Source organism: Pogona vitticeps, chromosome 1 (genome assembly GCF_051106095.1).
Source record: "Pogona vitticeps strain Pit_001003342236 chromosome 1, PviZW2.1, whole genome shotgun sequence".
Classification (NCBI taxonomy): domain Eukaryota; kingdom Metazoa; phylum Chordata; class Lepidosauria; order Squamata; family Agamidae; genus Pogona; species Pogona vitticeps.
This window is the reverse complement of record NC_135783.1, coordinates 11,926,963-11,944,266: the sequence shown is the minus strand read 5'-3', so window position 1 is coordinate 11,944,266 and position 17,304 is coordinate 11,926,963. Positions and strand designations below refer to the sequence as shown.

General features: G+C 41.4%; 1 protein-coding gene across 3 annotated transcripts in view; it reads left to right on the top strand.

Annotated features, from left to right (window-relative positions):
- EML6 (EMAP like 6) overlaps nucleotides 1–17,304 on the top strand; it is a 184,638-nt gene that overhangs the window by 155,916 nt on the left and 11,418 nt on the right. For 2 of the 3 annotated variants that reach the window (XM_072987358.2, XM_078382311.1), the window contains exons 29-35: nucleotides 1,780–1,858; nucleotides 3,251–3,380; nucleotides 6,166–6,264; nucleotides 9,354–9,527; nucleotides 11,656–11,864; nucleotides 13,925–14,082; nucleotides 16,344–16,458. In XM_072987358.2, coding sequence (XP_072843459.2) covers nucleotides 1,780–1,858; nucleotides 3,251–3,380; nucleotides 6,166–6,264; nucleotides 9,354–9,527; nucleotides 11,656–11,864; nucleotides 13,925–14,082; nucleotides 16,344–16,458 — 964 coding nt within the window. Of the gene's footprint in view, nucleotides 1–1,779; nucleotides 1,859–3,250; nucleotides 3,381–6,165; nucleotides 6,265–8,943; nucleotides 8,965–9,353; nucleotides 9,528–11,655; nucleotides 11,865–13,924; nucleotides 14,083–16,343; nucleotides 16,459–17,304 lie in introns of all 3 variants that reach the window. The other variant, XM_072987351.2, reaches the window with a different exon arrangement.

Below are 17,304 nucleotides of genomic sequence, written 5' to 3'. Positions count from 1 at the left end.
TGAAAGGTTTTCATAGAGAGGAGGGGCAGGATCTGTTCTCAGTCACCCCAGAGTGCAAGACACACAACAATGGGCTCAAGTTACAGGAAGCCAGATTTTGGTTGAATATCAGGAAAAACTTCCTAACTGTTAAAGCAGTGTGACAGTGGAACCAGTTACCTGGAGAGTTGGTGAGTGCTCCAGCACTGGAGGCATTCAAGAGAAACTTAGACAACCACCTGGCCGATATCTTTTGATTTGTATCCCTGCATCGATCAGAGGGTTGGATTTGATGGCCTTATAGCCCCCTTCCAACTTCACTATTCTATGATTCTACGATTCTATTAAGACACCAGAATGTTTGTCAGCTGTCCAGCTAAAAATCTGCCCTCTTCCCAGAGATCCCTAGATATATTTAAATGCCTCATAAGGAAAAGTTATAAGATTACTTTTTTTTAAGCACAGGAAACTAATATCTCCACTTATTGAACCATAATCTAAGCCATTCTGGAGGATGGGGGCCTTTTTCTGGGTCATTAAATGTCATCTAGGAATGAAACCATCTGCACAGGGTTTTTGAGTTGCAAGCAGAATAGAGAAGACATAGACTACTTACTGTTTTATCGAGTTCTTAAGTGACAATTTTAAAAAGCTAGAGAAAGAAGTCAGAGTGTATGGATTTTGATTTAAGAAAGGACACTTCTAACTAACCTTTTCTCACATGATCTAAGCCTTTTGGAAAGCCAGTTCTTTTGATTATGTCCATAGAAGTTGATCTTAAACTATTTCTGGAATATTAAGAATTCTCACAACGGGGAACAAGGGGGGGGGGGAGTGACACCTGAAGTCTCTCCTTAGCAAGAGCATTCTAATTAGTCTTAATTCCCATAAAGATGAAGCTAACAAAGGCCCAGTCAGCACAGGGGTTTAATGCTTTGAACTTCTGACATCTTGATCTGTAAAAGTAGAATTTTTATGTCTTGATGTTACGTAGTCTTCTATTCTCTTAGCCTTAAACAGTCTCACCATCTAGAGAAGCCTGCAGTGAGTGCTGTGTTTCCGTTGTGGATTGCCTTTCTCTTGATGTTTTGTTTTTCTGACTGTAATTATAGTTTGTTGCTTTGTAGGCATTAATTGCTGCTACACTAGAGACAAAAGATTATGAGTCAGTGTAGCTGATACTTATATAACAAAGCAAAGGAAGGAAAACACAACATATTTTTAGCCCTAAATAAGTATTAAATTAGTAAGAGAAAACCGAGGTCCCATTATTGCCATGTTGCTTCTTCCTCACAACGAAACACAATGGTGCTTTATGGCAGCACAGACATCAGAAAACCAATTTATGAGCTGGAGCCTTCAAAAATGGGGAAAATTTGTTCATTTTGGCGAAAGGCTGGCTCAAACAATCGGCAAAGCATGAATTCATGTGGGGCTCTTTGACATGATCTGAAGTTACTTTAGATTTACTCTGGTGATTTTAAAATAATGAGATAAATACAATTAATTCTTTCACCTTCCTATGAGATAAAACCTTTACAGGAGCGGCAACGTGTGTATTCAAACTGTCCAAGATCTAGTTGAAGGGTTGGGAAGCTTGGGCCCAACACGTTTTTGCCTACAAAACATTTTTTTTAACAGACCCTTTAACATTTGCCATGCGGGGCTGATAGGGGGTTTTAGGCTGATCGGAAAGGCCCACATTACCCCTGCTCTATCTCATTGTCCAGTTGGCACATAGAAGGCACTTTTTTTTTTCCACATGATCGTGATATTTCTGTTTCACTTTGCTTCTTACAGGCCACCGGTTAGCAGGGCTCCTCCGCCACCCGAGAAACTGCAAAAGAACAATGTCAACAAAAAAAGAAAACTGGTCGAGGTCAGCTTTGGTCCGCCATTATTTAAATATCCATTCCAATATGTCTGAATCCAAATGGCCCTGCTCTTTGTGCAGCTTCACCTTAAAATGTGTATTTATTCATGCATGTGATTATGCTCCATTTCTGCTCATCTATCCTCTCTAATCAATGTTAATATTCATGACTAAAAGCCAGGAGAGTTCCCTCTAGAGCAGGGGCCCCCAACCCCCGGTCTGTGGCCCAGTGCCATTCTGTGGCCTTTGCAGGACTGGGCTGTGGAGACAGATCTCTCATCCCCGCATGCACTCCCCCACGCATGCCCACATGGGTGCACGGCCCACCCACCAGCACGCAAGGCTGCCCCACCCAGCTGCGAGCATGGGGGTGCCCTGCCCCCCCATGCAGGGACCCCCCCCAACTGGTCCATGGTTCAGGAACGGTTGGGGACCACTGCTCTAGAGCACTGAGATCAAATCTCTCTGTTCCTGGACCTTGGAGGTCTACACACCACGCCAGTGAATCTTCACATCTGTTTCTTTCTTTCTTTCTTTTTAAAATTGGTGTGTTTTAACTGAAAAAGTTTCCGTCCTATATTGGCCCCCAAAATGGTTTACATTTTTAAAAAAGTATTTGGGGCAAGTATGGATCTGAGGAGTACTGAGAGAATGGCAGAATTCTTCCCTGTATAGGAAACTAGAGATTTTTGAGCCAAAATAATTGTTTTCATGTACTTAAAAAAACATTATTGGGGGGTTGCACAGAGCCCTGGGGCTACATGTGGCCAACCCTGTTGTAAGCCATCAGCGTTAACAGTTTCAGAGGCACTCATTGCATTTTTATTATGCTGCCTCCGGATGACTTGGATGATATCTCCCATCATCTCCAGCACACATAGCTACTGATGAGAGTTGTCATCCAACATATTTGTAAGAAAAGAAGTGAGGAAGCCATAAGAGTAATTCATTTAACCATACAAATTAACGTATGTCTACAGAATTATTGCCTATCTGCAAATAAGAATGAAAACAAAAAAGGTCAATTTTCTATACATTTCTGTACTTGTATAACTTGTACCTGTGGCATTTTAAATCTGAATCTTTTTCAGTTTAGAGACTTGTAAACTGCAGGTAAAGCAAGGCATACTGCATCTCAAGCTATTTATTTAATAAGGAGCAATTTTGTAAGCTATACAGTTTTGAAGCTTAAAATGTCAAGTGTTTTGTCCAAACTTCGTAACTAAACTTAATGTACCCTCCCATGTATTTTACTTCTAATGCAGCATTAAAATATTTGAAGCATTTTGTCATTCTTTTACAATAGGTTGCTTGGAGCTAAAGAAAATGTATCTTTTGCAGGGAATTGATCTCTGTTAAGACTTAATCTTTTTACTTTTCTTCTTCTTATTCTTCCAGGAGTTAGCTTTAGATCATGTATTTGGATACCGTGGATTTGATTGTCGCAACAATCTGCATTACCTCAATGATGGTGCTGATATTATTTTCCACACTGCTGCTGCATGCATCGTTCAAAATCTTTCTACAGGTAATTCTAATAATATGAACAAGTGCTATATATTTTTTCCTGGTGATGGGGATACATGCCTTACATATACCATTCGGATTAGTGTAAATAAGTTCTATAGTTTGGGTGGCTCCCAAGCTATAGAACTCCTTTCCATGAGAGACCAGGTTGGTCCCCTACCTTTTGTTCATCTGCTGGTAGGCAAAGACCTGCCTTTTTAGGCAGACTTTTAATATGTAAACTGCTGAAGAAGGGGTTTTACGATAATTGTTCTTTCTTTCTTTTTTTTTTTCAAAAAAGTGTGTTTTTAACCAGTTTTAGCAGGATTTTATTTCGTGCTTTTAAAAATAACCAACAGCTCAAATCCTGTTTCTTAGCATAAATAAAGTCATAACTTTTTTGTTTGTTCCTCCCCCCCAGTAAACAAACCATCCCTAAGGCGATTCTTGGGGGGCACACATGTATCTGGCTTGATGTGGGTGTGTGCATGGACATGCCAAGAATCACAAGAAGGATGTTTCTGGGAGGATCTGGCTAAATGTTACAATTTGGCTTACACTAAGCAACAGGACTTGGCCAATGTGTTTAATTGTTTTTAATACTGTGGGGTCTTTTTTAACACAGATACCAGTAATTGTTTTAATATTTGCATTTTTAAACCATTTGAAAGGCCTCTAAAGGGAGAAAAGGCTGGGTAGAAATCCAACCAATCAACCTCAACTTCTAAGAATTATGTGCTTATTCTAATGCATACTTGGATTAGAACAAGCACATAAAGTCTTCTCTGTATATACATACGTACTGGTACATAAATATTTCTAAACCTCTTAGGTCTCAGAACTACAAAGTAGAATATAGCAGTAATAAAATATACATGTCATACACAAACAGCACATTATGCACAGTGCACAAATATAGACTCCACACATTATCATATAGTGGACATAATCCTACTGGTGGAAGGTTTGCATGGTTAAGCACAGCTAATTGCAGCTAATTAATGAGGTGCCAGCGTCCATGCTGGTTGCACAGTCAGGCACCTAACTAGGCATAAGACTGAGACAAAATTAGCACCTTGTCAATTAGCCACAGCAACGTAGGCACACCATGAAGGGCATTCTGTGTAGTGGGGGCTACAACGCTGAAGGCCCCGCTCTGGATGACTGCGAGACAGACGTCCTGGTGCCTCCAGGAAAGCCTCTCCAGATTGGTCTTAAGGAGTGAGTGGGAGTCAAATGGGAGAACTTGTCCCTTAGTTTTATAAAGCCCTGGCTTTATACACTAGTAGCAACGACTGAAATCTAGCCTGGTGACAAATAAGCAGCCTGTGCAGCTCATTCAGCAGAGGTCTTATCAGTAGGTCGCCCCGCTGAGAAGCATTCTGCACCAGTAGAAGGGCCCTTAAATCGGGGTAGCCAGCCTCAGGGGCAGGCCTCGATGTTCCATTTCTTTTCCTCCAGACCGGCTGTGGGACACAGCAGGTTCAGAAATGGCCACAGGAGGCCCTTTAAAAAGAAAAATATAAACAATACTCGCGTCCAGTGGTGCCTTGCATTGTGGTCACAAGTCAAAGCAAAATGTTGCGACCGGAGCTGATCATAACTCCAATTGGTCGCAAGTCAGGACGGTTGTAAGTCGAGGCACCACTGTATAATTTGTTCTTTTTCATCTGTTTATTTTATTGGGGAGGGATTTTTGCCAACAGCCAGAATGACAGAAACACTTCTTCTGGAGGCTGTCAGGAGTGGAAATATAAAAATATAAATATAAATTTCCACTCCTGACAGCCTCCTATATATATAGGCCTAGAGCGGGGGGGGGGGGGGCAGAAACAGACCAATGCTCCACGTGGCTATATGCTGCCCATGGGCTGCATGTTCCTCACCCCTCCCTTAAACAAGCAAGAGCCTTGTGTGTATGGCTTAAAGTGAAGATGCATCTCGTTTCCATCAGCTGCCTTATACTGGGCCAGTCACTGACCTACGTAGCCTGCATTGTATGACATTGAATGACACCTGCCCATCTAGGGTCTCAAGTAAAGGTCTTTTCCTGCACAACCACCTGAGATCCCAGTCTTCACCAAGCTAGTGCCATCATGTTGTCTTGAGCTCCACATCTGGAAGACATGAGATTTGATAGCGCTGTTGTGTCCAGAGCGCTTGGGGACTGAACTTCTTGTTAATACAAAGCAGAGTCCTTCTTTGAAGCCTAAAGTTTTGAGTGAATTGTAGGAGCACAACAACACATGTCACATATGTTACTTAGCAAAAAATATTACTATTAATGTTACTGTTGCTGTTACTATACTACTACTGCTACTATTACTATTACTACTACTACTTCTTAGTAGTGGTGGTGGTAGTGGTGGTGGTGGTGATAGTAGTAGTACTATAGTAACAGCAACAGCAACAGTAACTACTACTTAGTAGTGGTGGTGGTGGTAGTAGTAGTAGTAGTACCACTACCACCACCACCACCACTACTACTACTAAGTAGGAGCAGCAGCAGCAGCAGTATTATCATTGTCATCTCCTCCTCCTTTTCCTTCTTAATCCTCATCTCACGCTTTTCCTACCAGAGGCTGGACATAATCCTGACTATTCTGGTTTAATCCTGAAGGAGTTTTCTTTGTTCTTCAGATAGTCTAAACCTGCTTTTGCAGCAAATCTTGGTGATTTTGTGGAAACAATGACGAAGATTGCCTGTTCCGTTTCATTTAAAGTTAATTTTCTGGAAAAGTATATTGCTGCTCCAGCCTCTGTTTAGACAACCAGACTAAAATATCCATTTCTTTGGAATTACATAGGAAGTCAGACTTTCTACCTGGAACATACAGATGACATCCTCTGCCTAACCGTCAACCAGCACCCAAAGTATAAAAACGTTGTGGCCACCAGCCAAATTGGTAGGTTCATTGTTGAATTAAAATAATGGAATTTTGATTGTTCTCTGTTTACATATTGGAATATAAAGATGATCAGTGTTACTCTCCCACATTACCTCTTTCAGTTGTATCAAAAGTGTGTAGCCCCTTATGGCCCAGGACCCTTTCCCTATGACATCTTGTTCCAGCTTGGTTCCTTGAAGCTAAAATATGCCATTGTTTTTTATTCTATTGTTTTCCTCTGACCCAGCTGGAATATGCCTTCTCCATCCCAAGATAACTTTTCTGAAGACGAATCAACATCTTAAACTGAAAGGAGTTTCCAGTACTTGAGCATCATAATTCTGAATTCAGTATTAGGAAACCATCTAGTTGGGATAATTTGTTTATAGATAACTGTATTGCAAAAAATGCAGCAGTCCTTTAGGATCTCAGGGAAACATCTCACCAGCCCTGTTACTTTTCTTGTTTTTAATCATCTGATGTGTTTGGCCATTTGAGAACTGACTGCTATGTGCGAAGCCTATACTCTGCCTCTGAGCTTCCATCCTTTATCTTAACAAAGCTAGGGTAACATCAACACAAGCCCAATTTTATTGTCTTAAGGAGGCTCTGGATATCAACTGTTGGTATGGCATTGCTATAGTTCCCATAGTGTGATGTTTTCTCGTAAAATTGGCCGCATGGTGCTGCACTCAGCATTCTGCCTTAGTCCATATTTCTGTTGAGATCCTTTGTTTATAGATAATGATCATGTTTAGTATGACATCCATTTAGTTTCTGCTGGTGAATGTTTGCTTAGGCTCAAGGTCATTAAAATTTTGCAAAGGGATTTCTCCATTTTCACCTATGCTTGTTCTTTGGGAATGTAAATCTAGTGAGAATTCCTGAGCATAAGACTTGTGACCCAGTGGAACTTTTCTAATGGATGGATTAGAAAAGAGGAAAACTCACCAACTCCTCCCTTCTTTTATCATCCCTCACATCTCCCTGAAAACCAGCTTTGTGAAGTTAGAGAGCTTCTGAAACACCAGGGGTGCTGATGCTGGAGACTACAAAAGGAGTAGCAATCAGTAAAAATTGCCTTTTCCAGTGTTGATATAAGTGGAATTATATCTGACCAGAACTTTGCTCAATTCACCTTCTGGTGAAACACAAGCTTGGATTCAACCCAATGTTGTTAATACTGTATTTAATTGAGCATTTTTACAATATGCAAGGAAGCACAACTAACTATGTAGCCTTGGTTGATAGTCAGGTTAGCCAGTACAGTGGGGTCTCTACTTAAGAACTTAATCCGTATTGGAAGGTGGTTCTCAAGTTGAAAAGTTCTTATGTTGAATCTGCATTTCCCATAGGAATGCATTGAAAACCGTTTAATCCGTATCTGCTCTTTTCCGTCCATAGAAATTACAGTGGAACCTCTACTTAAGAACTTAATCCGTTTTGGAATGGTGTTCTTAAGTTGAAATGTTCTTAAGTTGAAGCAAAATTTCCCATAGGAATGGACTGAAAACCAATTAATCCGTTCTGGCTGTTTTTTTGTTATGTAGAGGTGCGTTCGTACATTAACCAAAGCTGGTTAATACGTACTCTACCACTATGGGGAGAATTTTTTTTTTAACCTAAGATGACCTAAGGTTAAAAAAAGAGCAGGAAAGGTGTTTTTTTCCTGTTCTTATCTTGGATTTCTGTTCTCAAGTAGAAGCATAATTTAGCAAGTGGAGCTGTTCTTAAGTTGGATTGTTCTTAAGTAGGGACGTTCTTAAGTCGAGACCCCACTGTAGCTACATAAAAGTATCCCAGGCTTCATAGGTCGTAAAGCAGCCTTCAGAACTATGGTATCACAGTTGGTGGTGATGCAGTACTTGGGAAACTGTTGGTAGCATTTAATAATTTCAAGCATTTAGCTTGGAGCTGAATACAAAGTAAAATAGGATCTGGTTAGGTTCTGATGAAACCGGAACCTTGTTTTGCCTTAAGGTCCCCAGCCTTTTGAAAAATGGTTCCCAACCTTTATTTCCTCTATTTGTCTTAAACTTGGTAATGAAAAATATTGACATTGATCTTAAGAGGAATCTGTTGCTTAGAGGAGAGCATTGCCAAATTTGGCTCCTCATCTCCTTGCCACTGGGAATGCCAGTGTCACGCCTTTATCAGCCTTCCCTGGAATTTCAGGTCAAAACCCATCACCGAAAGAGAGAATTCCTTAACTGCTGAAAGTACCTGAGTTAACGGCAGGAGCTTTCCCACCACATCTAATCTGCATATTAGCTTGCTTCATTTTGTGCTTGGTCTTCAAGATTTAAGCACATAATTTCTTTTTGGTCTGATTTCTCAAACCCAAAAGCTTCCGTGAATTATGTCTTTCCAACACGGTCATGGTTTAACTGTGGGCTATTTGTAATGTCTGTTTTGGCCCTCATTCTCAGAGGTGGTAGCCACATCTGGACAGTGGTTGATTTTTTTTTTAGGTGTCATTAGAAAAGCATTATATTGGATAAATAAGTCAAAACTATTCCTGCCTTTATTTTGTTTTGTTTATTTATTTTTAATCCATACTCATGTTGGATTTGCTTTTTTAATTTGGTGACGCCTTCTGGTGCTGATGTTGAGTGCTTCAGCATTAGAAACATTGACTTATTTCAGCTATTGTTTTCCCTTGGTGCTTTCTCATTTGCCATTGCCCTCACCCTGCAGGTGATATGACAGAATTTCCAGGTAAGGCTGTTCCCTCCCATCGGTCTTTGTCAGCAAAGTCACATCATCACCTTTTCATACTCCTCTGTTGTATCAGTGTCAACTGCAGATACGAGTCCAACATCAACAGATGAGTTTTTGTCTCATTTTTTCCATGACTTTGTCTGATAATTTTTCGAGATCATCTCTTCTTTCTTTTAGAATTTGTCTTATGACATAAAGTCTAGTATTTCTCCCCAGCTCTCCATGTTTGTTCCATGAGTTCTTATTATAATTCTATGTGATCTTTAACCTTGGGGGAAGAGAGGGTTGTCTCTATTTGTCTGTTTTTACTTGTAATGATTCATGCCTTCCTCTGAAGATCCTTAATTCTACTCCTTTCCTCTTTTTTTTAAAAAATGCCTATTCAGGTACAACACCTTCTATCCACGTATGGGATGCTATGACTAAGCAGACCTTGTCTATGTTGCGTTGCTTTCATTCCAAAGGTGTGAACTATGTCAACTTTAGTGCTACTGGCAAACTCCTAGTGTCTGTAGGAGTTGACCCCGAACACACAATCACAGTATGGAGATGGCAGGAAGGTGAGTTTCAGTCCTCATTCTTTCTAAAACAGTGGTTCCCAACCTTTTTTACACGTGCATATCCCTGGGAATTCCTGTGTCCATATTAGCAAAATTTTGTAATTAGTATGGTTGCTGGACTCACAGGACTGACTGAAGTGCCCACTTATATATACACTGGTACCAGTGCAACAGCGCTCAGAGAGGAGAAGAGTGAAAGCCAAACCTGTGATGAGTGCGGCACTAAGCATGCAAAAATGTGTTTCTGTTGCCAAAATAGCCAAGTGAGAGCCCAGGGCTTTTCTCGAGAAAAATAACAAAAAAGCCTCACGCCACCATTCACCATAACATTCAGTTAGTTTGACAACTTTTGACTTCTATCTTGTCTTACATGGTTGATGTATGTGCCCCTTTCTGCCATTATTTACTGTATTTTTCGCTCCATAAGACGCACTTCTCGCCCCCCAAAAGTAGGGGGGAGAGTTTGTGCTCCTTCTGGAGCGAATACTGGCTTCCCATCGCCACCACGCTGCCCTTCTCCTCCCCTTCCCAGGCAGGGAGCGCTTCCGGATAATGAGCTGGCTGGGGCGGAGTTTTATTTTTTGTTATTCTAATTTATTTTAAAGAAAACAAGTACCGTTGCCGTATTTTTCGCTCCGTATGCCCCCTCCACCGCCAGTATTTTTTACCCTCCCAACTTACCCAGTGATTGAGACAAATCTTCTTTGGCTTCCCATCACCACCATCACAACCACACCGCCCTTCTCCTCCCCTTCCAGGGCAGGAGCGCTTCTGGATGACGAGCTGGCTGGGGTGGAGTTTATTTTTTAAATTAGGTGCATCTTATTGTCAGATGTGTCTTATAGAGCAAAAAATATGGCAATTTTTTGGGCATACTCCTGAATGCCGTGGTTTGTACCCTTGCGGGTGCCTGTACCCCAAATTGGTTATCACTGATCTAGAAGAACTGTGGCACTTGTGCAAATGGACCGCCTAAAGGACCGCCTTCTTCCATATGAACCTGCCCGTCCTCTAAGATCAGGCCAGGAGGCCCTTCTGAAGGTGCCATCCCTGAAAGAGGTGAGGGGGCTGGCATGTTGAAATAGGGCCTTCTCGGCTGTTGCCCCCCAACTTTGGAATGCCCTCCCTATAGAGATCCGCCTGGCTCCAACACTCTTGGCTTTCCGGTGCCAGGCAAAGACCTTTCTGTTCAGCCAGCATTTTAATTAAACAATATTCCCTAGCTAGCCATATGAGCAGCAGGACTTATTAATTTTACTGTTTTAAGAATTATTTTAATATATGCTATTTTATATTGTCTTTTAAAATGTTTTTAATGTTTTTAAGTTTTAATGCTGTACGCCGCCCAGAAGCCACTGGCAATGGTGCGGCTAAAAAATATTGTAAATAAATAAATAAATAAAATGTGAGGAACTGGTTTTGACCTGTCATCAGGCCCCCGGCTGAGGTATCTGGTGGTCCTTTGACCAAGAGTCCAGCTTCATTTTTCTTCCTGTTTCCCCTGCATACACAGCAAACTGAACATTCAAACTACACATACACACTCCAACAACTCTTTGTTGCCATTTGAAATATTTGATAGGTTATTTTGTTTATTTTGTTTGTTCTCTTGCTTGCTTGCTTGCTTGTTTCTTTGCCTTTGTTCCTAAAGTTTGTATAGTAGTTTTCACAAAGGTGTTAATTTCATTCGTTAGTTAATTAAATATTTTATTAAATGCTATCTGTATCCCATCCAGTTAGAATTACTGTAAAACTATAAAAGTGATGCGGCATAGATGCTTGAACAGCAGAGGATCAGAACAACACACCAACCGACCCAGACAGCATAGAGAGACGTTTTAGGCAAAGTGAAAAGACGAACTTTTAAGAGGTCAGCAAAAGGCTGAACAAAATAAAATGGTCTTTGACGAGTGCCCCCCAAAAAACACCAAGTAGGCTCTCAAGGGGTCTTTCTCCATGTTCTTCATGGCACCACTGAAAAAGCTGTTTCCCCAGAAACCGTCTACCTTACCTCACAATACACGAAACATCCAGGGAACGTCCTTGGGGTAAAGTACCTCCTGGATGATCAGCTGCATGATTTGTTTATGTTTTTGAAAGATTAACGGATCCTTTCTGATTTTCCCAGGAGCTAAAATTGCAAGCAGAGGAGGGCACCTGGAGAGGATTTTTGTTGTAGAGTTTCGTCCAGATTCAGACACCCAGTTTGTATCTGTGGGAGTGAAGCACATGAAATTCTGGACTCTGGCTGGAAGTGCTTTGCTGTATAAAAAGGGAGTCATTGGTTCTTTGGAAGATGCCAAAATGCAAACGATGCTTTCTGTGGCCTTTGGAGCTGTGAGTTCTTCTTCTTTTTGGATTTCTGAGATACAGATAATTGAAGCACACTATAAAGCTTTTTTTTACTTTAAAGTAGATTACATCAATTGCATATTAATTTATTGTAGTCTACAACAACAAGAAAGTCCTATGGCATCTTCATCCACACTATCTCTAATGTTTCCTCATTGGTTTAGCAACTTTTTAAAAAAAAGTTAGCCCTGTTGAATTGATTGGTTAGTTGATTGATTGATTGATTGATTGCATATCAATTAGACATGAGCCTAACATAAGGGGGGAAATGGCATGTCCTATGCAACACTGTGTTGTCAGAATCAGCATACCTGTGTTGAATTCTCCCTATATTGACCCGAACACACCCAATGATTTCAGAAACTAAGGAGGGTCAGGCATAGTTAGTATTTGTGTAGTACGTGGGCCACCAGATTATATCAGGGATCTCTATCAGGGCTAGGAAATAATCCTGCCCTCATTTCTGGACAACCACTGCTGTCTGTTGGCATTGATAGTATGGAGCTAGATTGACCAGTGGTCTCAATCAGGATAGGGTAGGTGCCTAACATGTTATACATTTCTCTGCCCTTTCTAGCAGCACTCAATATGTGCTGCTAAGTGTTGAAGACTGAACTTTTTATAGGATCCCAAACTGCCATTCTTCGTGGAGAACATGTCTTCTGATCATCATTACCTCCTGTCAAGTACTGTGCTAGAGAAACGCAAATTAACCCAAAATGTAGTGCCAGTTGCATAACCTCTTGCATAAGCATGAGAACATTTATAGAAGCTATTTATTATAGCACAACATAAATTTTGTCCAAGCTCCTTTCGCAAGTAGTTATGAACCAGCATCAGTGGAAGGAAATGGGCTGCAGCCCACGGTAGAGGCCAGTGCATGGTGTATGATTATTCCCTTGTATACTAAAATCATATGGGTTTGAAAGCAACAAAGCTCATATGATCTTACTCTAACTCTTACGCTTCTTGTTGTGTAATAGCTTCTCTCCCAGAAGAGATCTTGCTGAATTAGAGGCAGGTGAAGTGGAACAGCAAAGTTCAGACATGCGAGGAGTGGTAGGAGCAAAATAAGCTTTTGTGATGTTAGATTTTATGTAGAGCAGTAGCATGAGTAAAGGAGGGTTAGAGCAGCAGAGATTATATAGGAGGTTAAAGTGAGAAGCAAAGATATGGCAAAGTTATAAGTTATAGAAAATAAGTTATATTTAATAACACACTTATTAAACATAAGTTATAGCGAAGTGATAACCCAGGCATGAGATATAGCCCAATGTTTGTAACCTCTGGATATCCTACCAAATGTTGATCCATAGTTTTAAAAAAATTGTTGGCAGAAAAAGAAAAGCACTTACTTTTTCAGCAGGCCGAGGCAAAGAGGCAGTCCCAAAACCAGCAAAAACAGGGAGCTGGACAGGGGGCAGATTGTATTTGTCTTCAGTGTGGAAGAGATTGTCACTCTCGAACTGGCCTTCTCAGCCACACTAGACGCTGTTCCAGACCCTGATGTTGGGAAGGGGACGACAGAAGACAAGATGGCTGGACAGTGTCACTGAATTTGACCCAACTCCAGGAGGCAGTGGAAGACAGGAGGGCCTGGCATGCTCTGGTCTATGGGGTCACGAAGAGTCGGACATGATTTAACGACTAAACAACAAACAACAACAAGTGAAACCCCACCCTCCACCCTTGTGCCGCATTGTGCAGCAACCAGAAGAAGATGGCATTACTGTAAAATGAAACATCCCCTGAAAATAAGCCCTAATCCTAATGCATTTTTGGAGAAAAAATTAATATAAGACCCTGTCTTATTTTCGGGGAAACATGGTATATATTAAAAGTCCTTGCTGCTGGAGCATACTGACTTCTTCATGGAACCTGGCCACTGAGGAGGCATTAGCTTGCATAGCTTGGGTCTTGAGAAGCTAGCTATTGCAGATCAGACGACTTCATGCTTCAGCAAAGAGCAGTTAGTTATATGAAGACAACAACAGAGCCTTATAATGAATGGTATTTACAAGGCAATTTATTGTTGCTTCTTTCAGAATAATCTTACCTTCACTGGTGCCATCAATGGAGATGTTTATGTCTGGAAGGATCATTTTTTAATTAGACTAGTGGCCAAAGCTCACACGGGTCCCGTCTTTACAATGTACACAACACTTCGTGATGGACTTATTGTTACTGGAGGAAAGGAGAGACCGTAAGAAATTATCATCTCTTTCTTTTCCCTCCCCTATAGTTGTCTGCAAAGTCATGCTGCTTCAGAGAAAAATTTAAGAAGTACCAGGGTCAATTCTTAATTCAGGCTGGATTAGGGAAGGAAATTATTTGCATGCTCCGCTAATTTGGGCAGTTCAAAAATAACGTGGCAGGGTTTTGTTCCTATGGATGGGGCAGTGGGAGGGAGACAGAGACCGACAGAATATGCAGTCACATGAACAAGAAAGCACACCCTCTTCTCCATTGTGTTATTGTTCATCTGAGGTTGCATTTACCTGATTTTCAGACCTGCTAAAGACCAGATTATTTTTATTATGTCCTGATATGTAAAACCATAAAATTCAAAGAGGGTGTGCTTTCTGTATTTGAATTCATGTTCTATTCAGTGATTTCAATGCTGTTGCTTCTGTTGTCAAAATGTGGCCATTCACAAGAGAGGAACTTTAATAGGGTCAGGTTAACCCTGAACTTTGCCGAAGGACCAAAAAAAGTCTCAAAAAAGAGGCTTCAAGGAAAAACCCACAACAACCCAAGGGAACTTACTGATCGTCTTCAGTGTCCTGTTGGTATCTGTTTCATGTGGGAGTTTTGCGTCTTGCAGGCCACACAAGACACACCACGTTCCCTGCCCTCTGCATCAACTTAAATGGGAAAAAGTCTTAAACCAATTGAGTGGAGGTGAAGGGAGTGCTGGAAGAGGAGACTAGATGATAGGCCCTTAGGTGTATAATGTATAGACTAAAACATCCCATCAGCTGTTTCCTTTGTCAGATGTTTCATTTGTATAAAACTGATACAGGTAAAGGTTCCCCTTGACACTTTTAGTCCAGTCGTGTCCGACTCTAGGAAGTGGTGCTCATCCCGTTTTTCAAGCCATAGAGCCAGCGTTTGTCCGAAGACAATTTCTGTTGTCACGTGGCCAGCGTGACTAGGGAATGCGGTTTTACCTTCCCACCGAGATGGTACCTATTTATCTACTTGCATTTACATGCTTTCGAATTGCTAGGTTGGCGAGGAGCTGGTACAAAGCGACGGGAGCTCACTCCGTTGCGTGGATTCGATCTTACAACTGCTGGTCTTCTGACTCTGCAGCACAGAGGCTTCTGTGGTTTAACCCGCAGCGCCACCACATGCCCTGATAGTTTCCCATAAACTGATAGCTTCCATAAAAATGTTGGTGGAAGCCAAGGTTTTCATAGTGGTTGGACTGGCCACTAGTACTGTATGTCGAACACACACTCCTCTTAAGAAGCGGAGAAGAGACCTGTAAGGTCTGAGTGTGTTCACTGAGCAAAGAATGACTTGGTTGGAAAAGACACAAGAAACAGGAGTGGAGTTGCATGGCTGGAACTAGGAACAAAAGCACTACATATTAATACACTTTGTCGTAATGATTCCATTTTTTTTTTTTGCCAAAGTATGATCAAGAACTTTGGAAGCACACAGATTCCCAAAATAGAAAGTAATCTTGCATCAACAGCAAGTCACACCCAGATAACACCTGGCTTTCTAGCTTTCTGTCCAAATTTAGACTCCTAAAGTATTCCAGCTGTTCCCTGTGCTCTTCACTCCTGAAGTGTGTCAAAGCTGCAGGAGTAATTAAGTGCCCAGCAGCTGTTGTTGCTGTTATGTCCCATCTGCTTGGTGGCAACCCTGTGCATTAATGATATCCCCAGAGCCCCTGTTCGGATCTTACAAACTCAATACTGTACTGTACTCTGGCTTCCTTTATTGAGTTGATCTGTCCCATATTGGGCCTTCCTGCTTTTTCTACCATCATTGTCTTATCAGTGAATCTTGTCTTCTCTTGGTATGTCTTGAGAGACTTCTAGATCATTAACCATATATCTGATATGTCCAAATTATGAAAAAAAAAACATATGTTACAGCATCACATATCTCCAGCATAGGTCACCTGCAGTTTATAAGGCTGGATATATATTCTGTGTCTGAATGTATTCTGTGTTATTGTTGTTGTTTTTTGTACTTTGTGTGGCTGTACCCATGGAGGCTTGTTCAATTTCACTGCACACATGTTATGCATTGACAATAAAGGTTATTATTGCTTTGCTGCCTGAAAGTATGTGATAAACATGCTCGAGTTAGTTGCCACTGATTTTTAGACATGCAGACGCTCTGCAGTCATGAATCAAAGCCTGTGATTGGACTTTAATGGGCTGATGGGCACTTGGGCGGGTGCAGTTCTGCTCCCGAACTGACATCCTGTATGCTTTCTTTTAGAACGAAAGAAGGAGGAGCTGTGAAACTCTGGGATCAAGAGATGAAGCGATGCAGAGCCTTTCAGCTTGAGACCGGACAGATTGTGGAGTGCGTGCGTTCCGTGTGCCGAGGGAAAGTATGTGAGATTTGCAGAAGCTTTGATACATAGGCCTATGCAATTGTGTTGGAAGGAGTTTTCCTGGCCGCATCTTTCCCACAGGAGCCTCTCCAGCCTATAGAAGACACTTCATAGGCAAAGACCTTGAAGATGTCATGGACTGCAACTCCCCAAATTTACCAGGAGTTCTTCCAAGCCAGAATTATGTTGCAGAGTTTTGGTTAAATTCTTTCTAAAGTGCAGGCATTCCCAGAGCAGAAAGAGCCGCTTTGGGTCCCTTTTTGGGAGAAATGCAGCATATAAATAAAACTAAGAAATAATTACAGTATTATAAATGTTTCTTTACTTACAGTTTAACAGATCATACAGCAAACTAAGCACAAACATGAGTGCTCTCAGCAGCAGGCTTCGTCAGATGGCTCAATGCCAACAGTCAACAGAGAGAGAAAAGAGACCCAGAGCATAGAGGTGGGGTTCTTTGAACTCAGAGGCAGGGAAGGAACAGGGGGTTTGTGCTGGATCGATTGACAGCCACCCCAGCCCAGAAACAGTGCTTCCTAGTCAAACCTGCACACCAGGCACCACACAAGGATGCAAAAAAACTCCAATAAATTCTGGGACCTGCAGCCAAAAAAATCTGAAAGTCCCAAGCCTAATGCTTCAGAGATGGTTGGAGATCCTGCTAAGTGGGGTAAGCTGTAGGGGAGAAGGATGCTTCTCTGAAATAAAAAGAAAGCTTTCGTGAACAGAGTTCTGCCAGTATATATCCTGGATCCTGCCCAAGATATGTCTTGCCTATTGCTTTTCTCACAAGTCTTTTATTGGTAGCAATGCACATCAAAAACTTTATTTATTTATTTATTT